The sequence below is a fragment of the Eubalaena glacialis genome, chromosome 17, assembly GCF_028564815.1.
Source record: "Eubalaena glacialis isolate mEubGla1 chromosome 17, mEubGla1.1.hap2.+ XY, whole genome shotgun sequence".
Taxonomy (NCBI): Eukaryota; Metazoa; Chordata; class Mammalia; order Artiodactyla; family Balaenidae; genus Eubalaena; species Eubalaena glacialis.
Genome location: NC_083732.1, coordinates 88755540 through 88783433, shown reverse-complemented (window position 1 = coordinate 88783433; position 27894 = coordinate 88755540). Strand labels below are relative to the sequence as shown.

General features: G+C 60.8%; 3 protein-coding genes and 1 non-coding gene across 8 annotated transcripts in view; 3 read left to right on the top strand and 1 right to left on the bottom strand.

Annotated features, from left to right (window-relative positions):
* Nucleotides 1-1644: 1644 nt before the first annotated feature.
* On the bottom strand, nucleotides 1645-4522 carry GRINA (glutamate ionotropic receptor NMDA type subunit associated protein 1). Its single transcript, XM_061171327.1, has 7 exons — nucleotides 4398-4522; nucleotides 3029-3416; nucleotides 2822-2934; nucleotides 2550-2750; nucleotides 2277-2405; nucleotides 2035-2178; nucleotides 1645-1948 (listed from the first exon to the last, which is right to left on the bottom strand). Exons 2-7 carry the CDS (start codon nucleotides 3390-3392, stop codon nucleotides 1799-1801), a joined length of 1101 nt encoding a protein of 366 aa, XP_061027310.1. The 5' UTR covers nucleotides 3393-3416; nucleotides 4398-4522; the 3' UTR covers nucleotides 1645-1798.
* PARP10 (poly(ADP-ribose) polymerase family member 10) lies at nucleotides 3875-14389 on the top strand. Of its 2 annotated transcripts, XM_061171326.1 has the most exons (11): nucleotides 3875-4001; nucleotides 7002-7077; nucleotides 7197-7383; nucleotides 7461-7715; nucleotides 7788-8024; nucleotides 8105-8682; nucleotides 8793-9014; nucleotides 9145-9241; nucleotides 9430-10286; nucleotides 13496-13670; nucleotides 13753-14389. In XM_061171326.1, the coding sequence occupies exons 3-11, from the start codon at nucleotides 7203-7205 to the stop codon at nucleotides 14097-14099; spliced, it is 2949 nt and encodes a 982-aa protein (XP_061027309.1). In that variant the 5' UTR covers nucleotides 3875-4001; nucleotides 7002-7077; nucleotides 7197-7202; the 3' UTR covers nucleotides 14100-14389. The 2 variants fall into 2 exon arrangements, with proteins under 2 accessions (XP_061027309.1, XP_061027308.1); XM_061171325.1 differs by lacking the exons at nucleotides 3875-4001; nucleotides 7002-7077 and having other exon boundaries at nucleotides 7089-7383; nucleotides 9430-10068; nucleotides 10153-10286.
* Nucleotides 14390-14776: 387 nt separating this feature from the next.
* The window catches only part of PLEC (plectin), a 59320-nt gene continuing 46202 nt past the window's right edge, over nucleotides 14777-27894 (top strand). For 2 of the 4 annotated variants that reach the window (XM_061172187.1, XM_061172186.1), the window contains exons 1-2: nucleotides 14777-14841; nucleotides 16121-16319. In XM_061172187.1, the coding sequence (XP_061028170.1) occupies nucleotides 16127-16319 (193 nt within the window). In that variant the 5' untranslated portion in view covers nucleotides 14777-14841; nucleotides 16121-16126. Of the gene's footprint in view, nucleotides 14842-16120; nucleotides 16320-18035; nucleotides 18168-27894 lie in introns of those variants that run through there. The other 2 variants (XM_061172193.1, XM_061172190.1) reach the window with 1 other exon arrangement.
* On the top strand, nucleotides 21442-21514 carry TRNAG-CCC (transfer RNA glycine (anticodon CCC)). The gene has a single exon. It is a non-coding gene; the product is annotated as a tRNA-Gly (tRNA).

The following is a 27894-nucleotide window of genomic DNA, read 5'->3' as shown; positions in this document are numbered from 1 at the left end:
GATCAGTGTGTCGGAAGCACACCTGGCAGCTGGGCAGAGGCTTGGTGGAGGTGAGCTGACAGGTGAGCACGAGGAGGGTGGGCAGGGAGAGGGGGTGGGGCAGGATGAGCGAGGGCAGAGAGGACAGACCCGTTTCCGGCCTGGGGGTCGGGTGGACGCCGACGGAGCTCACGCAGGAGCAGCAGGTATGGGGCAGGCCACAGCCGAGGTGCCCACGGGCACTGGCTCACAGTGTGGGGTCCCTTCAGAGATGCTGGGGCGCTGGCGCCAGTTAAAGGAGTGGGTTGATGGGCTGGCGGGGAGGAGGTGGGAGAGCCCTGCATAGCGGGCCCTGTGGGGGAAGGCCACAGTCAGGAGTGTCCACTGGGGGGCTAGGAGCTCAGGAGAGCTCAGGGCAGGGAGGTGCTCAGAGCGACTGAGCCCCGGGCAGCGGAGGGACCCCTCTGTGGGAGGATGAGGATAAGGACAGCTGGCTGACCTCTGAGTGCACATCCCAGGGCCAGGGGTGGGTGGGGCAGGCTCTGAAGTTGACACAGCAAGAGCCACAGGGGAGGACGCGCAGGACCAGCTGAGGCTGAGGGCCACGGGAGGGTGGGGCCTGGAGAGCTGCGGAAGGTGCCAGAGGCAGGCCAGGGGCCCTCAGAGTCTCCAGCCAGCTCTCCCCTGGGGGCTCCGGTGTGCAGGTTTCTCAGGGGGAGGGGGGAGGGGTGCGGAGGGCCTTCGTCTGAGCCAGGCCTGGGCCGCGCGTCAGGTGCCCGCTGATGGGCTCCCTGGGGGCCCTTCAGAGCCAGAGAAGCAGGACAGGCCTGCCTGGGGGTGGTCAGTGACCTGTGCCGCTGCCCATCAGGCCTGAGGCGAGATGATGAGGGTGTCGTGGCCCCCGCCCCCCCATCATGCCGTGCAGTTCCCAGGTACGAATGGCAGACGTCGTGTGACCCAGGCACCACGCGTAACCACTGGGAGCCTTGGGGTCCCCGTCCGTCAGCTGCGAATCCCGGCATACAGCTCATGACGTGGCTGGGAAGATTGCAACAACGGAGGTGGAAGCGTGGAGAGAGAAAGATCAGCTGCTGTCGTTAACCTCCACCACCTCCACCCCGAGCCAAGCCCCACCGTGGACGCCTGTCCTGCCCACTGCCTCACACTGGCAGTGCCTAGACCCCTCCCCACCTTGTGGAGGAAGTGGCGGTGACGAGAGAGTGACGAAGGGAACACAGAGCGCGGCAGGTCCCATTTATTGTAATTTTAAAGACAACAAAATGAGAGGAAGGCGTCCTCCTCCCCTGAAACATACCCGTCCTCTCTGCCCTCAGGGCCCAGCACAGGGACGAGACCCTCACACCCCGCAGGTCCCCCGAGGGCAGCACTCCAGTGTGGGGCTGGGGAGGGGAAAGGGATACTTTATGCCAGGCGGGGGAGCTGGGACAGGAGGGGGAGACGTGCACCCTCACCTCTTGGCTCCATCCCTCTCCCCTGGGACCTGGTGTTGCCCCCAGACCTGGGATGGGCTGGCAGACAGGGCTCATGCAACACTGAGTGGGCAGGAGGCGGCACGGAAACCCGGCCCCACTGCCCTTTGGCAGGGCGGGAGGGCTAGAAGGGGCCATGCTGGCCACAGCGGGTCCAAACAGAAGTGTCTGCAGTGTACACACACAGGAGGGTTGGAGAGGAGCTCCCTCTGTCCCAGGCTGCGCACAGGGATGAGAGAGGGGAGGTACAGGGGAACTGCCACGCTGGGGGCAGGGTCCAGGCCAGCCATGCCACCTGAGTGGGGCCCCGCATGTGCCAGGCGCTCGGGCTACTCCTTGGCACGGCCGATGAGGGTCAGGATGTACAGGAAGATGTTGATGATGTCCGTGTACAGGTTCAGCGCGGCAAACACGTACTCCTCCGGGCTCAGGGACAGCTGCTTGTTCCCCAGCAGCAGCTGGGTGTCCACTGCCAGGAACTGCGGGTGGCAGCACGGTCACGTGGAGAGACATTCCCCCCCCACCGCCCAGCCTCCCGCCCACGCCGCCCGCCCCCGCCACTCACGCAGGTGAAGAGCAGAGCGCCGAGCGAGGCGTACACGATCTCCAGGATGCGGTTCCGGACAAAGATGCAGAGGATGGCGAAGACGACGAGCACCACCATGCTCACCAGGAGCACGCCCATGCACGAGGTGAAGTCGTAGCGGGTCTGAGGGCACAGGGGCGGACAGGAGGCCCTGCGTGCCACAGCCTCGCAAGGCCTCTGGGCCCCCAGGGCCGGCGGCCCTGCCCTGGGGGGCCCCTTACCTGCATGGAGAAGATGACCACCGTGAAGCAGACGGTCGTGGTGATGCCTACGGCCATGATGACCGCCTCAGTATTGTAGAAGCTGGCGATCATGCCCACCATGTAGGACAGGCTGACGGTCAGGATCGACTGAGGGGAGACGGAGCCTTGAGCACGTGGAGCCGCTGCCCCACTCCCACCCCCACCCCCGTCCCCCTCTGTCGCTCCGAAGCGTGAGTCATGGGGTGTGAAGGCCTGGCCCTGGGGGCCAGGGGCTCAGGGTCTGGGGGTTACCAGTGCAACGAGGTTCCAGGGGTGCTTTCGCCGGAAGTCCCCACAGCAGCTGAGGACAATGAGGGAGATGAAGAAGACGGCGTAGGAGACGTAGTAGGTCCAGACGTTCTCCCGGACAAAGCCCTTCACCTCCCCGACGAAGGTGAACACGGCCACGGTGGACAGAGTCACGGACAGCTGCAGGGTCAGCACCAGGAACACCTGGGGAGGGAGGCAGCTCAGAGCTCCGGCCAGCACAGCTGCCCACGCCCTCCCCAGCCCCTGTGGCCCACCTTCCGGATGAAGGCCTGCCGGATGCTCTTGTCATCCCAGTTGGTGGCAGGGAAGTCCTGGTTGTCATAGTAAGATGGGGGACCCTCCTCGTGATAGTTCCCATGCTGAGGTGCTGAGGAGCAGGACGGGCTGGGTCAGCACCCCTCACTGGTGCCAGGAGCCCCTGCCCTCCCCCTGCCCTCCCCTGCCCCTGCCCCACTACTCACAGCCAGAATCCTGTGCCGGGAAGGCCTGTGGTTGTCCATAGGGGTTGGGGGGAAAGGGGCTCTGTGGATACGGCCCCTGAGGGTAGCCCCCTTGGGGGTAGGGGCCCTGAGGGTAGCCTCCTGGGGGATAGGGGCCCTGGGGGTAGCCTCCTGGGGGGTAGGGACCCTGAGGGTAGCCCCCCTGGGGGTAGGAGCTGGGGCCCTGGGGATACCCTGGCTGGCCATAGGGGGAAGGCTGGAACGGGGGCTGTGGGTAAGGGGCCCCTGGGTAGGGAGGCAAGGAGGGCTGGGGCCCCCCAGGGTATCCAGGGTTGGGGGGAGGATAGTTGTCCCCGGACACCAAGAAACTCTTTTCATGGGACATGGCCTCAGGTTCTGTGGTCTCCCCCTAGAAGACAGAGAGAGAACAGTTAGCCCTGAGGTGACAGGAACCAGCCAGGGGCCGCTCCACCTGCTACCGGGAAACGGGACGGAAGGAGGGGGTTTCGTGACCTTTGCCCCAGGGCTGTCTGGAGCCCGAGCTGGGGGGCCAGGAGAGGCGGGTGGGTATCGGGTGGCTGGGCGTGCGGCTTCAGGAGGGGCCAATACAGGCCGACCCCAAAGATGGAGGAGGGGATGGACGAGGGGATGACTTTGGCAGCCTCGGGATTTTGGGCTTCTGCCGTTTCTTGCAAGCAACTGGAGGGGCCGTCTCACCGCTGCTGGCCTCTCCGGGTCAGAGCTCAGCGCGGGTCCGGGCTGGGGGCGCGGTCGGGGAGGTGCGGGGGTGTGCCCGGACCCTCCCCTTCACATCCCGCCCCTTAAGCAGCTTTAAGGGGCCAGAGCCGGCGGCTATTTCTATCCCAGGAAATCCCCACGCCATCTGTGACCAGCCAGAACCCTGACCCCCCTCCAAGAGCAGGGCCCGAGCGTCCCTCGCTCCCGGGGTGGGGGCAGCAGGCCTGGATCGGCTGCCGGGGTGCCTGCCAGCGGGGTACGCCAGGAACAGCGGGTTGCGGGGGGGTGGGGGTGGGGGATGGAAGCGACCAGAGGGCGTGCGGGGGAACAAAGCGGACGTGGGGGCGAGCCGGGCGGTGGTGGCGGCCACGGAACCCGCACCGAGGGCGGGGTGGGCCCTCCTGCCCGTTCGGGGAGCGCTCGGACCGCCCGTCCGCCTGTCGCCGCAGTGCGCCGCCCCCGCCCGCCCTGGGTCCTCCGGCTCCCCGGCCCCGCCGCCACCGCCCCCCGGCCCCCGCGGGCCGCGCGCCCGGCCGGACCGACCGACTGACCCACCGCAACGCCTGTCTGCTGCGCAGGGCCCGCGCGGGGGCGGCAGCGGCCGGCCGGCTGAGCGAGTAGACACGCTGCTGGGCTTGGGCCGGGGACTCACCAGTCGCGCGAGTCGCCTCAGGCCTGGGCGCCCGGTGTCCGCTGCGCGGCCGCGCGGTCGACGGCCGCTGTGCCCGCGCCCTCACCCGCACCCGCTCCGCGGCCGGCTGGGCTGGGCCTGCGCCTGCGGCTCGGGAGACGCAGCGGGGCCTTGTGACGGGGCGGGGCCGGCGGCGCGGGGGCGGGGCCGTGGGCTGGGCTCCGCGGGGAACGCGGGGGCTTCTCCCGGATGGACCCTGCCCGACTGGGTCGCCCTGCTGGCTTCTTTCCGAGCCCCAGGCCCGGGACCCGCGTCCCGTACTGTCCGCTGAGGGGTGGCCTTGGGCCGTGAGGGCTGTAGACCTCTGGAGGCTGAGAGCTAGCCTCTCCAATTTGGGTCAGGGAATTTTGAGAAATTTATTCCTAAATCTGGAATTTGCTAAGTCTAACAAGCACTCTCCATCCCTCCTTGGCCTTAAAACTCCGCTTCCTCTTTCATCCAAGTCTATTCCAAATCAAGAGGCCTAATTGTTTAAATGCTCTATCCTCTCTATGAAACTAGTCCAGGTCCCTACTGGACCGGTTATCCTTATTTGTCTTTATCACAGAACCACAAAGCTGTAAGGGTGGCATTCTTAGCCCTGTTTCGCTGCTAAGGGGCTGAGGCTTAGAGATGCCCCAGGACTGGAGGCCAAGTTAAATTCCCTCGGCTTCAGCGGTCCTGAGGAAGTGCTGCCTGCCACTGCCAGGGACATCCCTGCAACGTGGTCTCCTGGAGCCCTCTGCAGGAGTGCCTCTCCACCTGGGGCCTAGGGATCTTACTGTACTTTCCGGCCTTTTGGATAGTGGCCTCTCCCAGGCCCAGCAGTGATTGGGAAGAGGCTCTGTCCTGTGCAGCTGGTGTGTGCTGGTTCGTCGTTGAACAGCAGGCCCCAGGGAGGGGAAGCCCTGATCTGTACCTTTGCACTTGTCCTTCACATAAATACCCCATCCTGGCTGATTTCAAGCGACCACCAGTTTAACAACTGATTCACAAAGATTCCTGAAAATTGAACAATGTAGTCATGATGTGAGTTGCTCCAGCACACTGCCGCCTGTGGTAGCAGGGATTGGTGTAATAAGTAAATTATACAGTATGTTAGAAGATGATGAGTTCTGTGAGAGGACAAAATATAGAGCAGGCAGGGGTGACTTCAGGTTTTGTAGAACTAGATGCTCATACAATTTGAGGGGTCTTTTTTAAGAAAAATAATTTAAGATGACAAATGTGAAGTTGAGGCCAGGGCCCTAGGAGGGGCCCGTGCAAGTCACAGTTCCTTGAAGAATTTTAGGTTCAACTTGAATCTGCCACCAAGAACCTGGTAAGGTGAATCAGGGGGAGGGGTGGCCAGGTGGCTCTGTAGGAGAGGCTGGTCTGGGAAGAGGGAAGGGCCAGTGCAAGGGCATTGGGCTGGGAGGGTCTGCTGCACTGGATGACGGAGGACGGGGGATGCAGGAGGAATGCGGCAGAAGGGACTGGGGCCCGGTCAGTCCAGCCTGGCAGGTCCTCCAAAGGACTTTGGCTTTACTGTGGACACAGCTGTAGCAGCTGTCGGTGCCACTTATAAGGCTCACCCTGCCCTCTGTTGAGGATGGACAGTGTGAGGGGGCAGGAGTGGCAGAGAGAGATCAGTTAAGAGGTCAGAGTAGTGACCCAGGCAAGAGATGATGGAGGCTCAGATCAGGGTGGGGGCAGCCAGTGTGCTGGGTGTACAGCTCGGGGCACAGACTGGACAGGTCCTCAATTCCTTGGAGAAGTAGCAGGGGCAGAGGCTGGGTTTTAGTGGCTGAGGGATAAGTGGGAGGTGCGAGATGGAGAGCAGTGGAAGCCAATGGAGCACAGGCAAGGGGGGTACTCCGTGGCAAGAGGGATTGTGGATTGTAAAGGTGCAGCCGAGCATGAGGCTCCACGTCCCCTCTGTCACGGGGATGCGCTGCAGCAAGGCCCGTGAGCACAGCATCAGCCCCTTCTGGGGTCAGCCTTGGTGCCGCCGCCACCTCCGAGGACAGCGTAGGCTGGGGAGGCGGCGGGGGGGGGGGGGGGCGGTGGGGGCGGGGAGGAGGGCTGTGCTGGGATGGAAGCTCTCATAGGTCAGGAGTGGGAGCTGCCGACCCACCCTTGCAGGGTGGGAGGTCGGTCACCTGTGTGTTGTTTAAGGGTGAGTGCGGTGCCGTCGCCCAGGTTGCTGGGGAGAGTTGAAAGCCAGCCTTAGCCAGGCCGGCCAGGGCCCCAAGGTGCTCGTGCAGTGGGGGAGGGTAACACGGAGGCTTGAGGTCTTGAGTGGAGGGCGATGATTCGAGTCCCCCGTGTGGATATACTAGGGAGGGCCGTACTGAGGTTCACAGGGAAGGGCCAGTGGGAGTGGAGGACCTTGAGCGGACACTCCCCCCACCCTGCCAGCCGCTGGGCTGAGGTCAGACAGATGGGGCGGGTGGGCTGGGCAGAAGGCTGAGGAGCTGGGGGTGGGGCTGGAAAGTTCTGCAGGAGGGGCCTGAGAAGGGAAGCACCTGAGAGGCAGCCACTCGGCCCCAGCACTGCGGGCCCCTCCCTCCCTCCGACGGTTTCACTTTTGTTTTCTTGTCCCAGCCCTTCGGCTTCAGGGCGAAGGGGAAGGAGTCCAGCGGAAGGCCTGGGCTGCGGCGGCCCAGGCAGCCGGGGGAGCGTGAGTGCGGGATGTGGGCCAGCCTCATAGTGAGGGGGGTGCCAGGGAACGCTGCCCAGGGGCCTGCGAGGGGTGAGGTGGGGCTGTGGGCTGCTACCCCACCTGCTCCTCCGGCCCAGGCTGTGATGATGGACGAGGAAGAGGCGGAGCTGAGGGCAGCAGTGGAACTCAGAGGCCTGCCCCCCGACGTCCCAGACGAGCTGCTCACACTCTACTTCGAGAACCCTCGAAGCTCTGGGGGTGGCCCTGTGTCGAGTTGGCAGAGACTTGGCCGCGGGGGCATCCTCACCTTCCAGGAGGCTGCAGGTGAGGGGACCCACGCAAAGGGGCAGCCTGGGCCCCCATCGGCCGCCGGCCCTGACACCCCCTCCGCCTGCCTGCAGATGCAGCGAGGGTCTTGGCCCAGGAGGAGCACACTCTGCACGGCGCTCGGCTGAGCCTGCGGCCAGCCCCACCACGCGCCCCTGCGCGCCTGCTGCTCCAAGGGCTGTCTGCTGGCACGGGACCCCAGCGCCTGGAGCAGTACGTCCAAGCCCTGCTTTGTGCCGCAGGGCAGCCGGTGCAGCCCTGCCGTGCCCTGGCCAGTCCCCGACCAGACCGGGCCCTGGTGCAGCTGCCCAAGCCCCTTTCAGAGGCAGGTGAGAGGCGGGATTGGGGCGGACGTGCCTTTCAGGGGAGATGCCCCGAGCTGACTTGCACCTTCCCCACAGAAGCCCGCGTCCTGGAGGAGCACGCCCAGGCCCTGAGCCTGGAGGGGGCTGAGGTCTCCCTGGCCTGGGTGCCCCAGGCCCGGGCGGTGCGTGTCGTGGGGGGCAGCCCCCCTGCAGACCTGCTGCTGCTGGAGCTGTACCTGGAGAATGAGCGCCGCAGTGGCGGGGGGCCCCTGGAGGGCGTGCGCAGCCTGCCAGGGCACCTGGGCACCATCGCTTCCTTCCAGCAGTGGCAGGGTGAGTGGGGCTGGACAGGGCAGCCCACCCTCCCTATGCCTTGGCGCCCTGACGACTTTTGTCCTTTCCCTTCCTCCAAGTGGCCGAACGGGTGCTGCAGCGGGCCCACCAGCTGCAGGGTTCAGAGCTGAGCCTTGTCCCCCACTACGATGTCCTGGAGCCCGAGGAGCTCAGCGAGCACACCAGTGGAGGGAACCGCTTGGCCAAATTGGGGCCTGGGGCCCCCAAGCATGCTCTCCTGGAGGCTGGAGGGCCAGCAAGGGCACAGAATTGTGCAGGGAATGTGACATTGGGCTCTGAGGAGGCACCGGGGCAAACAGGAGCCTCTCTGAGGACAGGTCCTCTCTGGGACAGGTCCTCGCTGGGACAGGCCAGGCCAGTCAGCTCAGGGCCTGTGGGGTCTGAGGAGGGGCTGGTGAACCCAGGGCCTACGGGGTCTCCAGGCCCAGTGGAGATCGCTGTGGAGTCTCTGGAGCAGGTGGCGTCGATGAGCCTGGGCCCTGTGGGGTCACCGGGGCAGGAGGGCCTGGTGGAGACAGTGCTGCCGATGGAGCTGGGAGCAATGCGCTTCATTCAACTCTATCATGAGGACCTTCTTGCTGGCCTGGGAGACGTCGCCCTCTTCCCGCTCGAGGGATCAGATATGACTGGATTTCGGGTACGCGACCCCTGAGGATTCCTCACCTCAACTCCTGGGGGCTCTGGCTGCCTTTCCCGTGCCCTAAACCTGCCAACTGCTCCTCCTCACCCCGCCCCATGGTCCTGCAGCTCTGCGGAGCCCTGGCCCCATGCCAGGCAGCCGAGGAGTTTCTGCAAAGTCTGCTGGGCAGCGTTAGCGGTCACGTGCTGAGCCTGAAGCACCCAGGCAGCGCCAGGTTCCTGCTGAGCCCAGAGGGGCAGCGCCTTCTGCGGGGGCTGGAGGCTCAGTTCCAGTGCGTCTTTGGGACAGAGCGTCTGGCCAGGGCTGCCCTGGACACAGACCTGGGAGAGGTAGACATGGAGCCCTCCCCTCCCCTCCCCTCCCCTCTTTCACACCTCAGTCCCCCGTACCTCCTCCACCCTTGCTCAGAGGCCTGGGAGGGGTATGTGTCCAGGGGGTACTGGCATTCTTTCCCAACAGGTGGACCCCACTGAGGCCCTACAGGCCCTCCCTGGCCACTCCCACACCCTGTGGCCTCCAGACAATACGGACGGTGACCAGGAGAATGTGAACCTAGGTAGGGCTCCCTGGGGACCCTGGCACATCCTGCGGCCCTTTCTTGACCTCACCCTCTGCTGCTCTGCCCTGTGACCATATACCCTCTAACCCCCTCTCCATCTTCCACGCGTCCCCTGACTAGTCCTCTCCTTCAGCCCCATCCTGGCTGGACTTGACCCCTGACCCGGTGCCTCTCCCTGTCCCCAGAGGAGGTCCGAGAGCTGCTGGCCGCCCTGGAGGGCCGGGACGGGGAAGACTGGCTGCCACTGGAGCTGGGGGAGGAGGAGCCTGAGGGGCAGCCGGAGGAGGAGAAGACTCCCAGGGCTGGGGAGGGGCCCGTGGCCCCCAGCACCCGGGCACCTGGGCGGCTGGAGGAGGAGGCCGAGCTGCAGCTGGCTCTCTACCGGTCACTGGAGCCACAGGGCCAGGTGGCCGAGCGGGAGGAGGCTGTGGCGCTGCAGCGGGCCCTGGCCCTCTCCCTGCTGGAGCCGTCCCCACTGCAGGAAGAACAGGAGCTCCGGGGTGGGGGGCCTGGTAGCTGGGCCCAGCTGGAGGTGCATGCGGCCTTTGAGCAGGATATGGATGAGCTGGACCGGGCCCTAGAGGCGGCCTTGGAGGTGCACCTCCGGGAAGAGGCGGTGGGGCCCCAGGGCTGCGTGCTGCCCGCGGAGCTGTGCGCCCGCCTGGAGCGGCGCCACGGCGTGAGTGTTGCCCTTCGTGGTGACCGCACCGTCCTCCGTGGCTTTGGGACCCAGCCCACCCGTGCGGCCCGCCACTTAGCAGCGCTGTGGGCTGGCCCCCGGGATCAGAGCTTGGCCTTTCCCTTGGCGGCTTCGGGCCCCACTCGTGAGTCTGCAGCCCACGCGGGGGAGGGCAGGGTGGACCGGTGCCCCAGGCATGGCCCGCACCCCCTTTCTCCCTGTGTGTCAGTGCCACAGCAGAGGCCGAGGGAGCCCTTGGGCAGGCTGGAGTGTGTGGCCGAGAGCAGCAGTGAGTTCCAGACGGTAGTGCAGGCCTTCTACGACACACTGGACGCTGCCCACGGCAGGATCCGTGTTGTCCGGGTGAGTCCACGCCCTGCCTTGCCAGCCTCTGGCCTCCTGGGCTCCTGGCACCATTTTTGCCTTGCAGAGCCTGTGGGCTATCAGAAGCTGCCCAGCAGGCTGAAAGCTGTCGGGGGCAGGGGAGCACCAGGTCTCCGCAGCCCCGTTCCCTGCCCGAAGGGTGTTCACGAGTGTGCGGCCAGGGAGACAGAAGGCTGTAGAGCTTAGGGGGCCCCAGCACAGGTCCCCACTTCGCCGGTTACAGCTCGATGCCTCCACAGTTTCCTCCTCTAGAGCATGGGGTGGTGATGCCATCTCGTGGCTACTGTGAGGATGACTCATTCCACCAGTTGTTTGGGGTGCTGTTCTGGGGCCCGTCTGCCTCCCAAGGGGTCTGCTCCAGCAGGAAGAGGGCTGGCTGCAGCGAGGCAGCCTCCTCCTACATTTTCACTTGTTGAATGTGGCAACTCTGAGCACGGTTGGGTTGCGGAAAGGGCTGGGCACCACGGGTGGGGGACCCGAATGAAGCTCTGGGAGCCCCAGGAGCCCTGGCCACCCAGGCAGGTGGGAAGCAGAGGCTGAGAAGGAGGGGCTCGGAGGCGGGGCGCTGGATGCAGCGAGGGCCAGAGCTCCTGCAGGGCCAGAAGGAAGGACTGAGGAGGGGCCGTGTGCCAGGCAGGAGTGGAGAGTGACTGGGAGGTGAGAGCTGGGCTCGCGGTGCGGGTGAAGCCAGGTGGCCCTCTTGACTGTTGACGCACCGACTTGTGGGGGGGTGGGCCTGGGGGCAGGGGGCGGTGTGCAGCAGTAGCAACCCAGATCTGGTCAGATACGCAGAACCTCAGGCCTTTCCCAGACCGGGCGCAGTCCGCCACCAGCACCGCCACCACCGCTTTCCTGGGGATGACCCCTGTAACTCTGGGTGGACTTAGCAGCTGTCACTTCTGCACTTGGCGAGAGGAGGACGCCCTGCACTCATGCCCCGTGCTCCTCCCGAGGCTCTGTTAGTCACGTGTGCTTGATTCTTCTATCAGGACCTTTGTGACTTTACATGGTACACTTGAGTCTTTTTTCCACTTAACGATTTTAGAGACTGTTTCTTGCCTCCCTGCACGGAAGATCAGGCAAATGGGCTTCCCTTCCCCCCTTTCACCTCCTCCTCCCTCTTCCATCTCACAGTTTGGCCAGTGACATTATTTTGAAGTTGGCAAGGTTGACAAACAAACGTCATCTTCTATTCTGCATGGCATGCTTCTATTCCAAGCATGAAGCTCCATGCTTGGGCCATAGGTTGATCGATATATAATGACAATGAAACAATATTTACCACTGGACCAGAGAGGAAAGGGGGAAATGAAAAACCTAGTTATTTAAACCATGTTGCATGAAAGAGAATATTCTAGGATTCAAGGACTAATGGCTCTTTTTTTTTTTTTTAATAGACTTATTTATTTATTTTTTAGGCTGCGTTGGGTCTTCGTTGCTGTGTGCGGGCTTTCTCTAGTTGCAGCGAGCTGGGGCTACTCTTCGTTGCAGTGCACGGGCTTTTCATTGAGGTGGCTTCTCTTGTTGCGGAGCACAGGCTCTAGGCCTGCAGGCTTCAGTAGTTGTGGCATGTGGGCTTCAGTAGTTGTGGCTGGCGGGCTCTAGAGCGCAGGCTCAGTAGCTGTGGCGCACGGGCTTAGTTGCTCCGCGGCATGTGGGATCTTCCCGGACCAGGGCTTGAACCCGTGTCCCCTGCACTGGCAGGCGGATTCTTAACCACTGTGCCACCAGGGAAGCCCAACTAATGGCTCTTGATTTTGTTTACTTTCTTCCTTTTTCTCTGTGGTGCTTGGCTGCTGGCTTACTCTTGGTGACCCTGTCACCTTCTTGCATAGATTCCTTTTCTGTGTAGTAAAAGTATCTCCTTGAGTGAGTAGTCAACATTTTGAACTTTTAAATGGATTTTGCCTTCTGCAATTAGAAGTAATTTGCAACTATAATTTGATATTGGTATTTTTTTCAAACAAAAGATGCTATGTGTTTATTAAGACATTTCTGTAAACTTAAGCACAGCTGGTTCTTGTATACCTTAATCTGTCCTTATTTTGTCCTCACCATTAATAGTTTGGCTGGATATAGGGTTCAAGATCAAAATATGTTTTCCTTCAGATCTTTGAAAGACTTAACTCTTTTTCTTTCCTCCTTAAAATTTTTTGTTCTTGGAAAGGCAAGAAAAAAAAAATCCTTCTATGGTCTCTTAGCATCCAGTATTGCTGGTGAGGACCCCAGTATGAAAACGTGAGGTTTTTTTCCATGTCTGTATGTCGACTTTGGGGTGTGCGTGTGTGTGTGTGCATGCGTGCGTCTGGACGCTTGTAGACTTTTCTTTCACTTTGAAGGTTGGAGTTTTCCCAGCAGGTAGGTGCCTTTCCACATTGTCTTTGGCATTTTATGGCAAGATCCTTTCCATCTGAAGATGCTGCCTTCAGCTCAAACTGTCTTCCATTAAGTCCTCACCTGCTCCCATCACCTGTTGGGTGTCTTCTTGTGGAGTTCCTACGACTCAGATCTTAGAGCTCCTCCCCCCTCCCTCATCTGTCCTCTCACAGTTCCCAACTCTTTTCTTTAGCTCTGCACTCTGAGTCACTTCCTGAACTCCATCTTCATCATCTTATTATTATCCACACCCACTGGATGCAGTTCAGCAATTCCATTCTTAATGTAAGAACTCTCTAATTTTCAGACTGTTTCTTTTTCACAGTAGGTAGTCTTGTTTCATGGATATAATATTCATTTGCATCCCTCTGAAGTGACTAGTTAGAATTTCTTTAGAAACTTTTTGGATCCCTGAGTTGGCTCCTCTTCGGTTGACTACTGGGTTGGTCACCTTGGTCTCCCATCACTGAGAGGTCCGGGGCATCTCCTGGCGTTGGGAGTGAAGTCCTGCGGGCAATGCAGGCGGGGGGCTCAGCTTTTCTCTGCAGAGGCCTGGCTGTGGGTGCAGGGTTCTGGTGAGTGGATGGGTTGCCTACCTGCAGACCCCCCTGGAAGCCCTCCAATGCCACTTGGGGCTCCGTGGAGGTGGCGAACGTCCGCCTAATGTCTGCTACTGGGCAGAGCATGACAGGAGCTGTGAGGTCTCCCCAGGCCCTGAACTCCTCCAGGAGAGGGCTCTTGATTTCCGGGCTCAGCCCCGCCCTGTGGCCCAGGGGATACAATAGCCTGGCTCTGACCAAGGCCGCCCGCAGGTGGAGCGTGTGTTGCACCCGCTGCTGCAGCAGCAGTACGAACTGCACCGGGAGCGCCTGGAGCAGTGCTGTGACCGGCGGCCGGCCGAGCAGGTCCTGTACCACGGCACGTCGGTGGCCACCGTCCCAGACATCTGCGCGCACGGCTTCAACCGCAGCTTCTGCGGCCGCAACGGTGAGGCCTGGGGCCCTGAAGGGGCGCGGTCTCTGCCCACCGTAACCACCCTGACCCCCGTGCCTCCCTCCCCCCGCCGCAGGCACGCTCTACGGACAGGGCGTGTACTTCGCCAAGCGCGCCTCCCTGTCGGTGCTGGACCGCTACTCGCCCCCCGACGCCGAGGGCCACAAGGCGGTGTTCGTGGCGCGGGTGCTGACCGGCGACTACGGGCAGGGCCGCCGCGGGCTGCGGGCACCCCCTCCGCGGCCCCCCGGCCACGCGCTCCTGCGCTACGACAGCGCGGTGGACTGCCTCCCCCGGCCCAGCATCTTCGTCATCTTTCACGACACCCAGGCGCTGCCCACCCACCTCATCACTTGCAAGCACATGTCCCGGTCTCCCCCTGGAGACCCCCCTGGGCTCTTGAGCAACTCCCCAGCCACCTAACCCTAGAGGCCCCGCCCCCTCGGCCCAGCCGCTGGCCTCCTGCTCCCCAGGCTCCCCGCTCCGCACAGCCCCACCGCCCCCTTCCCCGGCCGAGCTGCCCCCGGGGGCGCCCCTGCCTCCTGCACTGGTGCCCATACGGGTGGCCGGACGAGGAGGGCTTGGGCAGGGTTCCCCGCCCCCCCACCCTCGGGCCGGCCCAACCACCAGGGGTCAGCAGAGCCCAGGAGGAGGGGGGCCGGCCCTCGCCCGAGCGCGACTGTGTTGTTTAAATAAATGTGTACGTGAAACCAGGCGGGGGGACCTGCTGGAGCTTCGGGTCCGACCTGTTTGGGGGGTGGCTAGGGGCGGGGGGCGGGGCGCAGAGTCCGCTGGTGCTTTGGGGCAGCCCTGGGCAGCCGGCCGAGGCCAGACCCGGCGCGCACCCGAGCGACCCCGCGTCGCCTTAGTGTCACGCACGCTCCGCTCCCCTAACGACGTCTCCTTGCCGACCGGCCCGCCCTCTGCGCGCGGGGAGGGGGCCGTGCCGGGCGGTGAGGGTGCGCGCGGGGGACGGTCCCCAGGAGAAGCCGCGCTCGCGCTCCTGCCCCGCGCGCACTCGAGCGCAGGGGCCGCACGGGCGGCGCTCGGTTCGCGGCCGGGGCGGGGCTCCGGACTCGCCCCGCCCGCGCAGCCTGCGCAGCTCTCCCGGCACCAGCCGTCCGGCCGCACTGGCCGAGCCCAGCGGAGCTGAGCCACCGGGCACGTAAGACCGGGGCCGGGACAGAGAGGCGCGCGGCGGGTGGGAGACGCGGGGTGGGGTAGGGGCTCTCCCTCCGCAGGCATCGCGGAACCAGAGGCTGCGTCGCGGCCCATCCTCCCTCGGGAGGACGCCACCTCCGCGCGCGGAGACTGCGGAACTGGACGGGCGGTGCCCGGGGTGTGGGCAGGAAAGGAGGCTGGGGTGGTGCGGCTGGCGGCGGGGGGCTGGAGCGGAGGCGCCCCGCGGACGGGCTGTAGGGGACGGGGCAGGGTGGCCCCCAGCTCGGTGCCCGCCGTCTCCTCCCCAGCCCTTAGCCTAGGGGCGGAGGCACAGAGCCCACATTGTGCCCCCGCGCCAGCCCGGCCCTGCCGGGACAGAGCCCCATTCACCTCCTGCACTCCAGCGCTTGTGGGGCCCGGGAGCTGAGGGGCGTGCACGCGCGGGTGTGGGTGCCCTTCGGCAGCTCCGCGGTGCGGTGTGCGTGCCGCGCAGGGTGGGCCGCTGGAGGGGCAGCCCAGGCTCCCACCCAGCCTTGCCGCAACAGAGCTCCCGCGGCCCACGCTGATGCGGCTCCGGCTATTTATAGGCCTTCACTGCGGAGACCGAGGTGGGACTGCGCTGGGGCTGGGGTGGGGTAAGGCGACGGGGAGCGCTATTGGCTCAGACAGCTTGGAGGTAGAGCCAGTGTGCGAGGTGCGGGGTCTGGGTCCTTCCCTGAAGGCCGCTGAGGGGAGGGGCAGCAGCTAGTGGTTCCTCATGGCCTGGCTTGCTTGCTGACTCGAGGAGTAGAGGAGATGGGGTCCAGGTTTGGGATGGAGGGATCGGAGGCCAGTGTCCGAGTGACGGGGTGGAGGGGGGGATCAGTGTCCTCTGATTGGGTGAACCCCTGGGTGACAGCGTGGAGGGGTCAGTGTTTGGGTGACTAAGAGAAGGGAGTGGCAGTGAATGTTGGGGGGTGGGGGGTATCAGTGTCCCAGTGATAGACTGGAGGGAGTGAGGTCAATGTCTTGGTGTGGGGGGGGGGGATCACCGTGTGGGTATCGGAGGAATGAGCTTAAGGGGGTGAGGCCAGCTGTGGATGGCTGCAAAGGGTTGACCGTGTCTGGGTTGAGAGGGTCGGGGTTCAGTATGTCGATGAAGCGGGACATAGGAGTGGTGTGGGTGTCCGTGTCCAGATGACAGGGTGGATGGGGTGGGGTCCATGTTTAGGTTAAGAATGTGGTGGGTCAGTATGCAGTATCCCCCCCATACACGGTGGTGTGACACCCCCCTCTCTCTCCAGGAGGCCATGTCGGGCGAGGACCACGAGGTTCGGGCAGTGGTTGAGGATGGCTCCAACGGAGGCAGCGGCTCGCCCAGCCCTGGGGACACACTGCCCTGGAACCTGGAGAAAACACAGCGGAGCCGGCTAAGCGGAGGTGGCCCTGGGGGGAATGGGAGTGTCTTGGACCCTGCCGAGCGGGCAGTCATCCGCATTGCAGGTAACGACGCTGAAGAGCTTCGTCTGTCAAATTCATAAACATTTGCTTGTTGACTGAGCACCTGCTGTGTGCTCTGTGCAGGTGTAGGAGTGGGATGAGAGACCTGAGGGTGATGTGCGGGTCAGAGGGGGCTCTCCTGTCCCAGGTGATTGCAGACAGCACAGCGCCACCTGCTGGCTCCACCCGGTCAGCTGCATGAGGCCTGAGGTTGAGCTTGCTGAGGTGGCGCCATCATTGGTCTCAGGACAAGGGTCCAGTGCCCAGATGTGATGATGACACTTTCTTGGGATCCTGGGGCAAAGCCGCCTTCGAGGCCCCTGGTCTTGGCTGCCACCATGGGGGTGGGGTGGGTAGAAGCATATAGGAGCAGGACAGGAGGGGCCACCTGTTTGGCGAGAGCCCCAGCCCCTCCCTGAGCCAGGGTCTGGCCGTGCCCTGTAGTAGCTGCCATTCTTGCGGGGAGGATGGGGAAGGCCCAGTGCAAGGCCCCTGACAGTGTTGGGCTGGCAGCTGGACGATGGCTCCTCCCTTTGGCAAGTAGGTGACCTAGGGCTTGAGGCTATTGGGCAGGGCATGCTGGGAAGGGAGGAGCCAGCTGAGGGTCTCTGGATCAGTCTGTGGACTACTGACCCTGTCCCGTCGGCTAGGACAGAATGATGATGAGGGTCTGGGGGACGGGCTGGCCCTGCAGGAGACCGGGAGGGTGGACCGAGGTGCGTGGGAAGAGGCCTGGAAGCCCAGTGCTGGGCGAGGATGGTGGCGTGGGCAGCGAGGAACTTTGTGGGTGGAAACACAAGCAAGAGCTTGCGGGGACGCAGGGGAGCAGGACAGCGCGAAGGGAAACCTCACCGTCTGCCCCACCCCCGGGGGCCAGTGTGGACATGGCACGGGACCGCCAGTCCTTTTAACATGTCACATCCGGATGTTAAAGGACGAGGCTCTTTTTCACTCACATGAAAGTGAACCCTGAATGTCCTCCCGCAGCCCTGGACCCTCTTCACTATCAGGCCCTGCGGGCGCTCTTAGTGTGCGCGCCTGGTGACCCTCTTAGCCCTGAGCGCTGGAAGTGGGGCTTCTGGCCACAGGGTTTGTGGCATTTCCAGTTAGAGGAGCATTGCCGGGGGCATTCTGGAGAGGGTATTTCTCAACACTGGGAGATGGGGGATTGCCAATCTGATGGGTGGCAAAGAATTTGTCTTTTTTTCACCAATCATTTTTTTTCCTGTAAATTCCCTATTTCAGTCCTTTTATTCGTAGTTAAGTTTTTGTGTGTAAGGGTTTCATGTTGAAGATACCCACTCTGCCTCCCAGGTGGCGATAGAAGGATCCTAGGTAGCGGCGGGTGGAGCAGAAGGGGGGGAGGGCGGCCAGGTGAGGTCGCTGGGTCTGGCAGGGTGGCGGAGAGCTCGCGGCTGGGGAGGGAGGGGGGCCCCTGCAGGGCCGGGCGCGGAGAACTCGTGCTGTCGGCGGGCTGGCGACTGGGGCGGGGAGCGGGTGTGCGCCCGCCGGGACGGGCGCGGGACGCAGAATCGGAGCCTGCCAGCCCGCTCCGCTGCGGCTGCCGAGCCGACGCCGGGAGGCGCCCGGGCGCGCTGCCGCCTCTCCCCCGGGCCCCGCCCGCCCGTGGGGCATCCTGGGTGCGGGGCGGGGCGGGGGCGGCCCCTTTAAGAGGCGCGCGCGGCCGCAGGGACCGAGTGGCCGCCGGGGGCAGGAGGCCCACTCTGCGCCGCAGCGCCCCGCCGTGTCCCGCGCCTGCCGCCGGCATGGCCGCCCTGCTGCCGCCCGGTCCGCCGCCCGACGAGCAGGACTTCATCCAAGCCTACGAGGAGGTGCGGGAGAAGTACAAAGGTACGGCGCCCCCGCCCCCCTGCGGGCTGCCTGCCGTCTGGCCGGCCCTGACAGGTCCTCCGGCCGGACAGTCCGGCCTCTGACACCTCGTCCGCGGTAGTCGTCCCGATCGGAGCCCAGCCCCGCCCGCCGCCGCCAGCCTCGCTCGACCCGCGCGGCCGCCGGCGCCCGAGGAAGAGGCAGCGCGCTCGGCGGAGCCCCATAGTCATGTCCTTAATAGGGCATCGTGTGGCGCGGGTGGGTGGGGTGGGCCGCCCCGCCCTGGCCAATGTCCTGTGTCCGGAGTCTGTGCACAGCAGACACGTGGGTCAAGGTAGAGCTGTCCCCTGCCTCTTGGCTAGGTGCTTCCCCCAGGGGTGCGGGTGGCTGCCACTGCCTGGCAGTGGGTCGCATAGTTTCTGCCTTTCCTCACCTCCCCCAGTGGGTGAGCACCTAGGCCGCCACCCGCCTTGGCAGGGACTCCTGTTACGCCCCTTTACTGTCCCCTGGGGAGCAGCTGTGGGCTGGGGAAGTCAGGGCAGCCCCCTCCTCCTCTTTAGAGGAGCCACTCTGTGGCTTTGGCAGACCCCCCTGGCCCTGCTCCACACCCCCTGGGGCCTCTGGACCTGCCCAGGCCTTACTGCTGTCAGCTGCCCACAGCCCAGCTGCCTGGGGCGCTGGGCTCTGAGCAGGCGTGGACACAGCCCTGGCTCCTGGCCCGCAGAGGCTTAGAGAGGGTCGAGGTGGGGCCCTGGGCAGAGCTGACCCAGAGAAGGTCCCAGCTCCACATGGCTGGTTAGGCTGGCTCTGCCCCCAAGGGCAGCTCAGGGAGAGATGTCCTGCTGGGACCTTGCCTGGAGCCTGGGCAGCCGCTGTCCATCCACTGACCTCGCCCAGGCAAGCAGGGGAGGTTTCACGGGGCCCAGGGCTCGCCTCCGCCAGGCAGTCCTCCACTCACAGCTTTCCTGGGTCCTGGGCGGGTGGATGTGCTATGTGCTTCTCCTTGTCAGCTTCTCCTTGTCAGCACTGTGGTCGCCGATCCATTGCCTCTGTGACCAGTTCGCTGGGGCCCGGTAGAGACACTCGTGACAGTGGGCTCCTGAGCCTGACCACCGCACCTGCAGGGAGGGAGGGTATGTCTCTGGAGGGCTGGCCTGGCCTGGGAGGGTCCATCTGGACAGGTCCAGGGCAAGGAGGCAGCTGCCCGCTGGGCCACAGCTCTCCTGGCAAACCCCAGGAAGGAACTGTTTATGAACTGGCCGCTCTAGTGAAAGTGGGGACACCTACACAGAATAACTAGTGCTTTGTTCCAGCATCTTTCTCGGTCAGGTAATGTCGCAGGGCCGTGTGTGGTTCCAGAGGCTGTCAGGGCATCAAGCTGAAGCATCCCGGCCTGAGGAGCAGTGTCCCTCTGCCCCCGGGATGCCGGCCCACCTCTCAGGAGTGAGTCCTGACAGGACCCTGCGGGCTTCCAGGGTTGCTGTGAGGGCACACAGGGCTGCCGTGGCCCGTGCCCCCTCTCGGGCTCGCCTGGTTCCTGCCTGCAGGTGCTGGGGCACATGCCCAAAGTGGACTGGTCACCGCCACGGTGAAGCCCCCCTAGCGTGTGGCACTGGCCCGAGGGCGGCTGAGAGTGGCGAAGTGGGAGCGTAGGTGCCGGGGACTGCCGAGCGGCGCCGAGGGGAGGGGAGGCTTCTGGGGCACCCCGAGTCACCTCCCCTCCTGGCTTGAGGCAAGGGAATGGGGGGGCGGGGCTGTGCCTGTGGCTGGGCTGGGGCCACTGCCAAGGCCCATGAGTGGCCTAGAGGAGCAGAAGCGGTCAGGCTATGGGCCGCGGCCCGATCCTTGTGAGTCCCTTGGGCCTACTGGAGGCCTGAGGCCCTGGCCCATGCTGCCCCGGAGAGGAGGCCGCCCCTGGTGAGGGAGCAGGGCGAAGCCCCTGATCCCGCCGCTGTTGGGTGCCTGCTGGGGGCTGGGGGGGCGCAGCAGGCACTAGCAGCCTCTGCCCTCGGGGACCCCTGCCCAGCTCTGCACACCCACTCCTGGCCCACCGCTGGGCCCACGAAGGGCTCTAGCTTCTGCCTCCTGACTTCTTCCCCACACCGGCACTCGCCCCCAGCCCCACCTTTGCCCTGCTCTCGCTGGTGAGATGCACTTGCCCGCCTGCCTCCAAAATCCAGCTTCTTCGCCCCTCACCTTTACGTCCCCCCACCCCACAGCAGTGGAGGTGTCACTCCCCAGCTCTCCCTCCGCAAATCCCCAGTCCTCCCCAGCGGGCCCTGCTCCTTCCAGAACAATCTCCACTTCCTGTCTGCCTGAACCCCTTGCCCCTCCCTGTCCTCCCTACCTTCGCTCCAGGACAAATTCCTGCGGGGCTGAGGCCACCTGGGCCTGTGGCTGGAGAGCTCCCTGCGGGCTGGCGGGGGTCTCCAGAGCCTGGCCTGCGACAGTTACGGAGGCGGGGCCGCCCGGGGGAGCCCGGAGGGGCCTGTGGTCCCGGTGCACAGGCAGGGCTGGGGGCGGGGGCGAGAATTCGGGTGCGGGGGAAGGGTGTGTGGGGAAGGAGCCCCCCAAGCTTCCGAGGCAGCTCTTTGCGCGCGGGGCCAAAGGCCTGTCCGGGCGGACAGGGCATGAAGTACAGGGCAGGGTGTGGGAGCGCCGGCCGGGAGGGTCTGGGCAGCTTGTGTAGAGACTTCAAGGTTGTGTCATCAGGGCTGGGAGCAGAGTCAGTGTGGATGGGGGTGGGGAGGGGAGGGCTTGAGGGAGGGGCAGTGGGTGTGGAGAGGGGAGGGCAGAGGGGAGGAATGTTGGCAGGGACAGGGGTTTGGGGGGGCAGGTGCTCCAGGCAGGGTTGGGGTAGGGAGCCTGCAGGAGGCACCCACCTGGAAGGCCTGCGTTGGTCTAGAGAAGGTGGGGCTGGAGAGGCGGGCGGGGTTGGGGAGTGTCAGCGCATCTGCAGGGCACGTGCTTTCTTTAAGGCCCAGCTGGAAGGGTTCCCCCACCTCCCTGTCAGGCCCTGGGCCTGCCTGGTGCCATTGCGCCTGACATCCTCCTCACGTGTCCCACCGTCTCCCGTCCTGGACTCTGAGCGTGGTTATCTGTGTCACTGGCACCAGCCCCAGGCCCTCAGCCAGCACTTGCAGGGTGCTCGCATGGGTGAGTGGATGAGAGCGTGGGGTGTCATCTTTGGTGGCCAGAGCTCAACTGGTAGGATTGGAGGCTGGCAGTTATTTGGGGCTCTTTGAAGAGGGCTTTTGGTCTGTGTTTATGGTCAAAAGCAAAATGTGCTGGGACTTCCCTGATGGTCCAGTGGCTAGGACTCTGCACTCCCAGTGCAGGGGGCCCAGGTTCAATCCCTGGTCAGGGAACTAGATCCCACATGCTGCAGCTAAGAGTTCGCATGCCCCAACTAGAGACCCCGCATGCCTCAACTAAGACCCAGTGCAGGCAAATAAAGAAGTAAATATTTTTTTAAAAAAAAGAAAAATGTGCTAAAAACAAACAAACAAGCACTGTGGAAGTATATGAAGAAAAAAGATGAAAGTCACACCTTGGGCCCCTAGTCTCGCTGGCTGGGGTGACCATTGTGTGTGTGTGTGTGTGTGTGTCTGTGTGTGTATGAGAGAGAGAGAGGGAGAGAGAGAAAGAGAGGGAAAGAGAGGGAGGGAGGGAAAGAATTCAGTGGTTTTTAGTGTATTAATAGACTTGTGAAATGGTCAGCACAGTCCATTTCAGAGCATTTACATTCCCCAGACCCTGGCAAACACTGATCTACTTTAGGTCTCTATGGATTTGCCTATATTGGATATTTCATATAAATGGAATCATACAATTTTGTGTCTGGCTTCTTTCACGTAGCATAATGTTTTATCCATGTCACAGTGTGTACTGGTTCTTCATTCCTTTTTATGGAATAACATTCCATGGTATGGATAAACTACATTTTGTTTATCTCTGCATAGGTTGATGGCTATTTGTGTTGTTTCCACCTTTTGGCTATTATGAATGTGCTGCTATGAACACTTGTGTGCCAGTTTTTGTGTGGATGTATGTTTTCATCTCTCTTGGGTATATACCAAGGAGTGGAATTGCTGGAACATGTGATAATTCTATATTTAACTGTTTGAAGAACTGTCAGATTGCTTTCCACAGCAGCTACACCATTCTATGATCCCATGAGCAGTGTATGAAGCTTCCAATCTCTTCACATCCTCACCAGCACTTATTATCTGCCTTTTTGATTATAGACATTTAGTCCTAGTGGGTGTGAAGTGGTCTCTCTTGATTTTGATTTGCGTTTCCTGATGACTAATGATGTTGAGCACCTTTTCTTTTGCATATTGGTTATTTCTATATCTTCTTTCCAGAAATGTCTATCCAGAGGCTTTGTCCATTTTTAAATTGGGTTTTTAGCTTTTTATTATTGAGTTGTAAGTGTTCTTCATGTATTCTAGATATAAGTCCCTTATCAGATAGATGATTTGCAAAAAGATTTTCTCATTCTATGGGTTGTCTTTTTATTTTTTTGATGGTGTCCTTTGGAACACAAAAGATTTTAATGGTGAGTCTAATTTACTTATTTTTTTCTTGGTTGCTTGTGCTTTTGGTGTCATATCTAAGCACTATTGCCTATTCCAAAGTCATGAAGATTTATGGCGATGTTTTCTTCCAAGAGTTTTATAGTTTTAGCTCTTACACTTAGGTCTTTGATATATTTTGAATTAATTTTTGAGTATGGTGTGAGGTAGGGGTCCAACTTTATTCTTTTTTTTTTTTTAACTGTGCCTTGAGGCTTGCTGGATCTTAGTTCCCCAACCAGGGGCCTGGGACCCCCAGCAGTGAGAGTGCTTAGTCCTAACCACTGGACTGCCACATAATTACCCCAACTTTATTCTTTTGCACGAGGATACCCAGTTGTTCCTTCACCATTTGTTGAAAAGATTATTCTTTCCCCATTGAATGGTCTTGGCACCCTCATGCTTTTTAATGGGTACTAAGTGTTCCATTGCATGGAAGTACCTCCGCTTATTTATCTGGTCCCTTTACATGAACATGTGGGCTTATCATTAAAAATGATTGTATTTCTAAATTGTCCTCTGGCGTAGATGAGCCAGCAGATACAAGGCAGACTAGTTCCAATCCCTTGCCAATTGATTGATGAGAAAATTCTAATTTGTTTTAATTTGCATTCTTTGACTAAGTGATCATCATTTCATAGTTATTCACTCTTTGTATTGAAAAGCATTATTCATTTCTCTGTAAGGTGTTTTGTTTTGAATTATAAGAGTTCTTTATTTATTATGACTATTAACTTCCTTGTGTGTTATCAGTGTTTGTAATTTTTCTTTCAGTTTGTTACTTTTTTAAAATAAATTTATTTATTTATTTATAGCTGCATTGGGTCTTCATTGCTGCATGCGGGCTTTCTCTAGTTGCGGTGAGTGGGGACTACTCTTCATTGTGGTGCGCAGGCTTCTCACTGTGGTGGCTTCTCTTGTTGCAGAGCGCAGGCTCTAGGCGCACAGGCTTCAGTAGTTGCGGCACATGGGCTCAGTAGTTGTGGCGCACGGGCTCTGGAGCGCAGGCTCAGTAGTTGTGGCTCACGGGCTTAGTTGCTCCGCGGCATGTGGGATCTTCCCGGACCAGGGCTCGAACCCGTGTTCCCTGCATTGGCAGGCAGATTCTTAACCACTGCACCACCAGGGAAGCCCAACAAAGAAGATTTAAAATATCTTCTCTCCCACCGAACTCAGCTTCCCGAGGGCAGGGTTTGTGTCCTGTTGCACCTCGTTATGTGGTTTGAAAATGAGCAGGTGAATGGGAGGGAAAGTGGACCCCGAGCTGAACCCCTGCAGAAACCCAGACCCCAGACTGGGCTGCCATAGGGTGGGAGTGGAGGTGGGGGTGGGGAGCAGTGGGGGGGGGTGGGGGGTGGGGGTGGGGGGGTGGAGTGGTTCCTCTGCAGCAGGGGCGGTGGAAGAACAGGAGCTTAGCTTGGGGGCAAATAAACAGATGATCACTGAGCTGGGCAACATGTGAAGACTCGAGTTGCTGGGGGGACCAGGCTGGGCACTGCGCTTGGGGATCTCGAGGTGGAGGGGAAAAGCCTGGGGCAGAGGGGGAGCCTTCCCCAGGGGGTGGTCCGGGCAGCCCAGTGAAAGGGAAGGAGGGATGAACCAGGAGCCGGCTGCCCTTAGAGCGCCTGGCGTGGTCATAAGGGATATCGGGACCTTAGGGAGACCTGTTTGGGGGCGTGGTCAGATTGGGGGTGCCAAGGGGTGTGTAGGAATTGAGAAGGGAGGTGGAAACGGTGAGGGGTTCAGCAGTGTGTGAGAGGGAGGCCGCCATCCAGGACGGGGCAGTGACACGGAGGCCGAGCTGTCAGCAGAATGCAGCCTGGGCAGAACACTGGCTGACGGGGGCCTGGGGGGCCCGAGTGCTGTGTGACCCCTCTCATTTGCCCAACCGCACATGCTGGGGGTGGGCGTGACAGCCCCTTGCCACTCAGGGCCCTGTGGTTCAGAAGGGATAGAGGCTTCTACAGGTGTGGGGCTGAGAAGGTGTGGGGGATGGGAAGGTGTGGGGACGGGAAGGCGTGGGGGAGGGAAGGCGTGGGGGATGGGAAGGCATGGGGGATGGGAAGGCATGGGGGAGGAAAGGCGTGGGGGAGGGGAAGGCGTGGGGGAGGGAAGGCGTGGGGGATGGGAAGGCATGGGGGAGGAAAGGCGTGGGGGAGGGAAGGTGGCGATGGGAAGGTGTGGGGCTGGGAAGGTGTGGGCGATGTTGCCTCCTGGCCTCAGTTTCCCCAGTGAGACCTGAGGGGAGCCGGCAGCGGGGCGGGGGTTGGCGGCAGGATCTGGGCACCTTGGGAACAGATGCGATGAGGCTGGAGAAAGATGATGCAGGTGGGGAGCCAGGTGCCCCCGCCCGGCATGGGGCCAAGGGCAGTGGCCAGAAGCAGGCCCACACTGGACAGGGAGATGCAGGGCTGGGAGAGCTGGTGCTGTGGCTGCCTGCAGGGGCTGTGGGTGGTGAGGTCGGGGACCTAAGAGGGGCCATGGGCTGAGTCATCTGGTGGTGGCCCCAGGTGATGGTGGCTGGGTGGAGGGGGAGTCAGGAACCCCTTCTCAGGTGATGGGAGGCGGGTGCCCACTTGGAGGACTCAGGGCACAGCCTGCAGGGCTTCCTCCCCTCTCCCTTCCTCCCATCCTCCTCTGGGGGAGCTCGGGTCATGGTTTAGCTGCGGAAGGGTCTTCCCAGCTGGGTGGTCAGCTCTTGGCAGGGACCTTTCCTTTCCTGCTGCCCTGGGGTCAGGAAGAGGATGGGGGGACATCTGCTACCCACGCTGGTTCCTGAGGTAGGGGCAGGTCCGGGGCCAGTGCTGCAGGAAAGGAAGGCCCTAGAAGGACGGCCGGTGTGGCTGCCCTGGAGTCTGGGAGATCTCAGGCAGGCTGGTGGGTCAGGTGGGCTGGGGGCTGCATGGGTGCCCGGTACAGTGGGGTTTGGGAGGCCCTCCATGGCAGGCATGGTTGGGGAGCTGGGGGTACAAGACTGGAGGATGCAGGTGTGAGGTAATTGGCAGCAAGCCAGAAAGAGGTGTCTGCATCAGGTGTCTCTGGCTGGGTGGATGGCTTTTACGGTCTTTATTCAGGTCTTTTTTTGTCTTTCAAGTGAGTGTGTATTTTGAACTTTTGAAATGTACCTTTCTTCGCCTTTCTTATTAAATGAATGGCTACGTGGGAAGCTTATAGAACAGGCACAGGGTTAAGCCTCAAGGGGCACGACTGAGCTTCACTGTTGTTATTACCACAGGATCTCATGGATGTTTTCAGAATACAAATAGCCCCCACTTGCCACACTCTGGGTGGCTTAAAACAACAGAAATGTATTCTCTCACAGTTTAGGAGCCAGAAGTCTAAAATCAAGGTGTCAGCAGGGCCGAGGCTTTAGGGCAGATTCCGCCCCGCCCCTCCCGGCTTCCCATGGCTGTCAGGTTCCTTGGTTTGCGGCTGCATCACTGCAGAATAGGCCTCCATCTTCAACACGCCTCTCCCCTGCGTCTTCTCTTCTGTCTCTGGTGAGGACGCTTCTGACTGCATTTTAGGGCCTTCCTCACAGTCCAGGATGATCTCAGCTCAAGATTCTTCACTAAGTTACAACTACAAAGACCCTGTTTCCAAAAGAGGTAACTTTCCCGGGTTCTAGGGATTTGGAGGTAGACATGTATTTTCAGAGCCACCATTCAGCCCACTGCAATCTGCCCTCTGGCCTCCTAAAATTCATGTCTGTCACATGCAACGTGCATTTGCCCCAGCCCAGCATCCCCAAAAGTCTTACAGCAGCAACCCTCAGTCCAAAATCTCATCAGCTCAAAAGCCCAGTCTCATCTAAATTCTCTAAATCAGGTATAGGTAAGGTTCTGGGTATGGTCCACCCTGGGGCAAAATTGCTCTCCATTTGTGGACCAGTGAAACTAGAATGCATGTTGTATACTTCCAAAATACAATGGTGGGACAGGCATAGAGTAGACATCCCCTTTCTCAAAGGGAGAAAGGGAAAAGAATAAAGGGGTAACAAAGAGAAAAGAATAAAGGAGTCCCAAGCAAGTTTGAAATCCAGCAGGGCAAGTTCAATAGGTTTGAAGGCCTGAGAATACTCCTCTGTGGCTTGATGCTTTGCTCTGTACACTTTCAGCTCTGCCGGCCTCTGCCTCTGTGCCCATGGCTCCACCCTCTGTGCCCATGGCTCCACCCTCTGGGCCCAAGGCTCTGCCCTTGGAGTCATTTTTCCTTTTTCTTGCCGGGCAGCATATGTTTGAAGCTGAGTAGCTCTGTTACCCCATTTCCTGCCTGTAGTATCCCAGAATTCCAACAGCTTTCCTTCCTTTCATCCTGTCTCTATCCTCTTGCATCCAAGCTGGCAGTGTTTCTGCTGATACAACATTCTTATACACCTTGTGGGTCTCCCATGTATGATACAGGGATCCATGCCATCAGGTTAGAGGCTTCTCCACAGAGATTTCCTGGATGACCCTCTCTATCCCCAGCTTGTGCTGCGAGGTTTAAATGCATCTGTGAGTCAGAGATCAAATCTCTTCAGAGGAAGATTGTCCAGTTGCATCCTTGTCTTTCTCTCCAGAGCACTCTCTCCTAACAATGAGTCTCCCCACATTAGCATCTTCTGCAATCTGAACAGGCCGTGAGTTTCCCAATCACCAGTGCTGGTTCTTTTTTTGCTTAACAGTTCCTTCCACAGTTTACGTCTTTCCTCCTGCACTTTACCGTAAGGAACAGGTTAAAACCAGGTCACACCCTCCACACTTTACTTTGAAATCTCCTCAGCTAAAGATCCAAGTTCATCACTTATAAGTTCTGCTTTCCACCCAACAGTGGAACACAGTTCAGCCACATTTTTTGCACTGTTTAATCGGGATCACCTTTCCTCCAGCTTCTGGCAATATGTGCCTCATTTCCTTCTAAGTCGTCACCAGCAGCATCTTTAACATCCATATTTCTTCCAACAGCCTGTTCAAGGCAATCTAGGCTTTTTCTGTCATGCTCCTCAAAATTCTCCAGCCTCTGTCCGTTACCCAATTCCAAAACCAGTGCCATGCTTTTAAATATTTGTCACTCCTGGTAAAAATATCTTCATTAGTTTCCTGTGTCTGCCGTAACAAATGACCACAAACAGGTGGTCTAAAACAACAGAAGTTTATTCTCTCATACTTCTGGAGGCCAGAAGGCCAAAA

What these genes read in the sequence shown, in the direction of transcription:
- PARP10 (XM_061171325.1), top strand. Translation starts at nt 7,089, where the DNA reads ATGTGGGCCAGCCTCATAGTGAGGGGGGTGCCAGGGAACGCTGCCCAG. An exon ending in CACCTTCCAGGAGGCTGCAG is followed by an intron (nt 7,384 to 7,460) that starts GTGAGGGGACCC and finishes GCCTGCCTGCAG; the next exon opens with ATGCAGCGAGGGTCTTGGCC. An exon ending in CAGATATGACTGGATTTCGG is followed by an intron (nt 8,683 to 8,792) that starts GTACGCGACCCC and finishes ATGGTCCTGCAG; the next exon opens with CTCTGCGGAGCCCTGGCCCC.
- GRINA (XM_061171327.1), bottom strand. Translation starts at nt 3,392, where the DNA reads ATGTCCCATGAAAAGAGTTTCTTGGTGTCCGGGGACAACTATCCTCCC. An exon ending in GGCAGGCCTTCATCCGGAAG is followed by an intron (nt 2,751 to 2,821) that starts GTGGGCCACAGG and finishes CTCCCTCCCCAG; the next exon opens with GTGTTCCTGGTGCTGACCCT. An exon ending in CCTGGAACCTCGTTGCACTG is followed by an intron (nt 2,406 to 2,549) that starts GTAACCCCCAGA and finishes GTCTCCCCTCAG; the next exon opens with TCGATCCTGACCGTCAGCCT.